This window comes from Trachurus japonicus, chromosome 24 (assembly GCF_045865225.1).
Source record: "Trachurus japonicus isolate A0001 chromosome 24, Traja_1.0".
In the NCBI taxonomy this organism is placed as follows: Eukaryota; Metazoa; Chordata; class Actinopteri; order Carangiformes; family Carangidae; genus Trachurus; species Trachurus japonicus.
In genome coordinates this window covers 7,801,090-7,807,089 of record NC_140930.1, presented here as the reverse complement: position 1 = coordinate 7,807,089, position 6,000 = coordinate 7,801,090, and the positions used below count along the sequence as shown (strand labels likewise).

At 43.0% G+C, this 6,000-nt stretch overlaps 1 protein-coding gene across 2 annotated transcripts in view; it reads left to right on the top strand.

Annotated features, from left to right (window-relative positions):
- Nucleotides 1-699: 699 nt before the first annotated feature.
- Nucleotides 700-6,000, top strand: part of fam184ab (family with sequence similarity 184 member Ab) — a 162,151-nt gene continuing 156,850 nt past the window's right edge. The window contains exons 1-2 of one of the 2 annotated variants that reach the window (XM_085770340.1): nucleotides 700-767; nucleotides 1,041-1,307. In XM_085770340.1, coding sequence (XP_085626466.1) covers nucleotides 1,122-1,307 — 186 coding nt within the window. In that variant the 5' untranslated portion in view covers nucleotides 700-767; nucleotides 1,041-1,121. Of the gene's footprint in view, nucleotides 768-1,040; nucleotides 1,308-6,000 lie in introns of those variants that run through there. The other variant, XM_085770341.1, reaches the window with a different exon arrangement.

Genomic DNA, 6,000 nt, shown 5'->3' with positions numbered 1-6,000 from the left:
TGTGATGAGAGACTACACAGTTGATTAAAAATTGATTGGGAATTGCCAATTGCTGTGTGCAAATCCATCTGATTGAACCTAGTTAATTGACTTGAACCCTACTCCTGAATAATGGATTCGCGTAACGCCTTTCATCATCCCTATCCTTATGAACCCAGCTTTGTCTGAGTCTTTTATTTTGAAAGAGACCCGAGGTCTTAAATATCAAGTCTATGCACCTTACGCCCATCAAAGGGAGGGGATTTAAATCAAAATCTAACTATCAACCAACCTGCCTTTGAACGTCTCATCTCACTTTCACCGCGCTTTCATGTGCTCCCACACCTCCCGTCGTCAATTTCTGTGTTTTTTTCCTCCTTCTTTCTTTTTTCCGACAGCACCTGAACGCGGCGCTGCTCCCATCCTACGTGAATGCAGCATAAACTGTTGAGGTGATCCATGGCAACAGAGGAGCAGCAACCAACCGCCGAGCCAGTGCTACACACCTTTTACAGTCTATGCTACACACACACACACACTCTCTCTCCCTCTCCTAACTAACACACACACACACAGGCTACACATACACACCTTTAAATCTCTACACACACTCTCCGTCAATGTAGCCGGAGGAATGTACCGAGGAGGAAACCACTCTTAACGGCTCCAGCTGAGACACAACAGCGGTATCAAGGTGACCGACCGACCGCCGGAGCCAGCCAGCCTGTCAGCCAGCACCGACAGCTCCGCCAGCCAGCTGCCCGAGAACGGCTCCACATCAGCGGCAGGTGACAACAGACAGCACCCGCACCTCGGAGCGCTGAAAACGGACACATCTCTAGAGCGGACACGATGTTCGGAACCGACGTTTGTGGAGCTTAAAATTCATAAAATCCACCCTTGTTATTTTTATTTTTTTTAGTTATTTTTTTAAACGGACGGTAGCAAAAATGAATATAATATTGATATTTTATTTTTTTTGTTTTTGTTAAGGAAAAAAAAAAAAACCGACGCTGTCCCACAGTCAGTCAGCCAGTCAGTCTCTCCTCTCTCCACATTAGCACCGTCCGGGTTTTATTATAAGCTACAGCCCCCCAGCCCCGTATCTATCTGTGTGAAGCATCTGAAGCATCATTGTGAAGATGGCGACTGGGTCGGGTTGGCAGCAGCAGCAGCAACAGCAGCAGTCCTACTACTGCCCTGCCACCGGTCCGGGGAAATTTCCCTCTCCCTCGGCGGCCAGCGTGGCCTTTCAGACCGGCATCGCCATGGAATATACCCAGGACCTGCACCTGAAGATGAGCAAGAAGATCGCACAGCTAACCAAGGTAAGAAAGCAAGTGTTTGTTTGCTCCCTATGGGCCTGCTTGGTGTCCCTCACACTCTGAGCTGTGGTGCTTCAACCCCTGGGTTAGACCCTGTGTCAAGGGCGTAATTTATGGAGGGGAGTTAGGGGGGTTATAGCCCCCGCACCCCACCCCCCCACCCACAGAAAAAAAAAAAAATCAAATCCAGCCAGTCAAACCCATATTCTGCTAGAAACATACAGTATACCCTGTTTACCTATGGGTCTCAGTGTCCACATTGAGATCCGATTGAAATCCGATCACATACTGTGGAGGGTGTAAATTAAAAAAGAAAATAAATAGTAGAGGATGAAGAGAAAATCCGTGAAGTTGCCCTATTGTACACACTTTTTTTCCCCAGAACGTTTTCCATACCTTCTGGCGCTGATCGCTGGCTATCAACCAGGTGCCCGCCGCGATGACGTATTTCTATTTCCGCCCACGTAGTTGTATGCGGACATAGGACGCATTACCGTTTACTTGTCTGTTCAATGTGGTCACAATGCGTCCCTGACCACCTTCGGATCAGAACACAAACCGTCCTCAATGTGTCTTGGGTGTGTTTACACCTTCATGTGGTCAAGCACTCTCCGATTGCAGCCCGATCACTGAAAACGCATGTTAATGCCAGGTGTAAATGGGATGATATTGAAAAGAGCCACAAGGCCGACAAACGATTTTAAATACTGTAGTATCATATAAAATGAGAAAAAACACTAGCCTAATAGTCATATCAATGAGTTAGCATTAGCAAGTGAATTGTTGTCTGAAGTTAGCTGATTTGCTAATGGCTAGAGCCAGGGGTGTCCTGGTCTCAGAACGCATCGGCTTTTCTCTCTGAATCAAGTTGAGTTTTTACGTTGTATTAATGACAAGGTGTGGTGTGCTATATTCAGAAGGCCTCTGCAAGCAGGCTAACTGTTAGCGTTGTCATAGCGTAGCATCCTAAATCACAAATTGTCATTAGTTTATCTACAAATTAATAATAAGCATTAGTTCTGTCAGAATACCACAGGTGACAACTTTGCACCCATTAGGACACACATACTGACTTTTTGCTTAAAAAAGAAATCCCTATATTTACAGAGATCTTAACCCCCCCAATATTTAACCCAGAGTTACGCCCCTGCCCTGTATTATACCTGACTCCTAACCCATCAGGAATTTGCCCCATTTATTGACTACTTTAACTCCGTACAGATAAAAAAAATCAAAGTTTTGAGTTTTTCCCACAATCTGTATGATCTCCATCTGCTTCCTGTGCCCCGACAACATCAGCCTCTCTGATGATGATGATGAGAGGATTAACTCTTTCAGTTAACCTCTCACCACAGCTGTAATTTAATGAATGGGGAGAAGTAGGAATAACATCGCACATTGCTATTAAAGGTGGATTTTTAATTGGCATGCATGCTGCTTGGTGTTTGGATGGCATACCGAATGGAAAACAAGCTCCCAGCCTTTCTTATAAACACCGTAAGATCCTATGATTCACGCTAATATTTAAGGTAAACCAGTGATAAATCTTAAAGTGTTAAATGATTTAACAGAGTTTGTCATGGATCTCTGCTCTGCTCTGACTATAGCACGCTTTTTGAGTTTGGAGGCACCATTCCCTTTTCCGATCCTCCTGGTTCTGGTTCGGATTCCTGCATCCAATCAATAACGGATCATTACACCACCACGACGTTAATCAGATCGGTCATTAATCAGCATCATAACAGCAGCAGCAACGACACAGACACAGACACTGTGCAGGCATTTTGTTTTACTTGCACATTATAATTTTGTTGCGAGGCCTCATTAATAACCATGCGAGCTAAATAAGACACTTCCTGCAAACTTTGATCATCCCTCTCTCTCTTGGTGACTTGAAAATGAGACACAGATTGAAACCGAGGCCTATAAGCATGATGGGTAATTGTGTGCATTTGAATATCCTCTTACAGTCGTGCAATTCACTTCTCGTATATTTAGAATATTTTGTCCCATGCCCTTGCGATTCCCCTGTTGTATGTGTGTTAAATTTGAACTATTTGCGTCCGTTAATGCATTTTTCCCTTAAATATTCATGTATACAGCATGTTTATCTGTAGCTCTAGGAAAACATGTGTCCTTTTTTAATGCAGTGTATGTCAGATTTAAGGGCTTATTAGCAGGAATTAGTTCAGTTAAACGTTGTATTTGCTTTGCTCAGCTGACTATAAAGGATGTTATGTCTCCACGCCGACCGCACCTGTGGGCTTTCAAGGGCATTTCAAATGTGTTTTTTTTTTTTTCTTCCTTTTGCCCTGAGGATCAGTGCTTTCATCTCCCACTTGGCAAAATGACAGGGTTTCAACTTCTAACACAGAGCATCAACCTTCCCCACATCAGTCACTCAGGGGTCGAAGCATGTTTGTGGCTCCAGCAGCATGTCATTATCATGGAGCTGAGGGAGCCTCACATGTTTCCATGCAGGTGGCTTTTTTCTTTTTTTTTTGGAGATGCTGTCTACTCTTGACACCTCAAGTCCTCCTCCAAGGGTTGGCTACTACTGACTCTTAGCCATTAGATTTGTGCTCTCAGTATATATCCCTTTGTGCTGAGGAAGTGGAGGCTGGAAAAAAAGAAAAAAGAAAATCATAATTCAGCAGCCTTGGGCGAGGTGTGTGCCAAGCCTTAGTGCAGTGTGGGCTCTTTAGAGTCACATTGAAAAGGAAAAAAAAACAGGCTTTTCACCTTGTTACGGCAGTCCTCCACATCATTACATGCGCAATTCCTGACAGTAACTCCCACAAATATTGCACGCATTTTCATACAAGTGTGTCTTTACTGTAGTTTGGTTGTATTTCACCTGTGGGCCCTTCTCTTCTGTACAGAATTTCAATGCTCCACACGAAACCTTCATCAGATAACGTAACCAAAGATGAAATATTTAGAGGAAAGCCGATAAAACGAGGACTTTTTTGCAAGAAACACAATGTGCAATGGATGTAAAACTCCCAGTATTTGTGTAACTGAGCCAGTTTGTGCCAGTTTTTTTTTTCAGAATCTACATAAACCCAACAAGCAGTGATTTGGAGCATTTGCATGTCAAAGAGAGATCGGCCTGTGGATAGATGTCTGTCTGTCTGTCTGTCTGTCTGCGCTACAACTGGGTTAAACCTGATTATTTGAGTATTTGATACAGGATTAAATACTATTATATAAATATATATTTGTTTCAGCTGCTGATGTGTTGACATATTTTAACTGGCAGTCAAACAACAGGTGAAAAATGAAAAAGAAAAATTGCTAAAAAAAAAAAAAGATAATGCACAAAACATTAAGGTAAGCTCCCTCGCCAGCTTAGAGCAACAGGCCACGGAGAGGACACTAATGCCTTTTGTAAACCTCTGCCAAGGATTTACTTGTGCACAGTGATATTTAAAAACTCAAATAATAATAATAACACCGATTGCAACTGGGCTGAGTAATTAGACGACTGCATCCCACATCACTGCTCAGCAACAGGATGGAACAAGTTGACATTGCACATGTTTTTTGATTGGGTTTGTGGTGCCAGAATTAGATTTGATTGTAGATTTTGTTTGGTCATAATCACATTTTTTTTTCTCCTCTCTCTCCCCACACACTCCTGACAATAGTGTGATACATTTGGCTGTGTTTAAAATCAAATAAAAAAGCAATCAAGAAGTTGGAAACGCTTATGAAAAGTGCCCAGTTTATTGGCTTTCTTTTTAAAAATAACACAACATAGTTTCACTGAATACCGAATGTCGTTATGTGATGGATGTTGGCAGCAGTGGAAGCTGAGCCGAACAGTGTTTTCTGTCAGATTTTACCGACTAAAACAACAGCGAATTGTATTTTTTTTTCTTTTTTTAACGTATGTCAAGTTGCATGATTCCCACGTATTTCCCACAGGCGACACATCTGAGCCTCGTATCTCCTGTGCCTTGTTGCATTAGGGCCACAACAAAGCAGGGGAGGAGGAGGAGGAGGAGGAGTAGGCGGCCGATGGCACTCCGGCCATCTGCTCACACTGACCGCTGCGCTGCGTTCAGGAACATATAGCAAAACCTGGAAACCTCGCTTGTCCTCGTCATTTCCACCTTTTATTCCTTCCACACTTGTAGAGATGATCAGACTCATCATGTAGCTGCTCTTTAGCTGCGCATCAGTACAAAAGAGCAACGGGCACTTCTACACTATAAGCTTCCTGCTGCGTTCATGCACAGTCAGTAAAGTCAGACATTGATTGCATTTCCCTCGTGTCATTGCATTTCATGAGTTGTGATGCACGACTTGTTATTTAAGACTTCTTGCAGTAATTTTTAATCCCACAAAGCTGCTTTCCGAGCCCCTTTGTGTAGTTCAGGCTCTGCGCGGATTTCACTGTCATGATTTTTTTTTTTTTTTTTGGACGTTAGTTATACTCTCTGATGATTTTGCCTTTTATTGTAATGCCTCTGTCAGAAAGAAGGCGGTACAGGGTTTTTGCTGCTATGGCAACAAGTTTTTTTTTTTTTTTAATATATATATAAATTATAATTCAGGGCAATGGTATAGTGTATTGTAAGTGGGCCGAGGATTTTTCCTCTAAAGGAATAAGCCTGATTTTGGTATAGCCTGTCGGTCCGCAGTGAGTCAGGGCTGAAGTTCTGGTTGTTGTCAGAGCAGCGGGGAAACA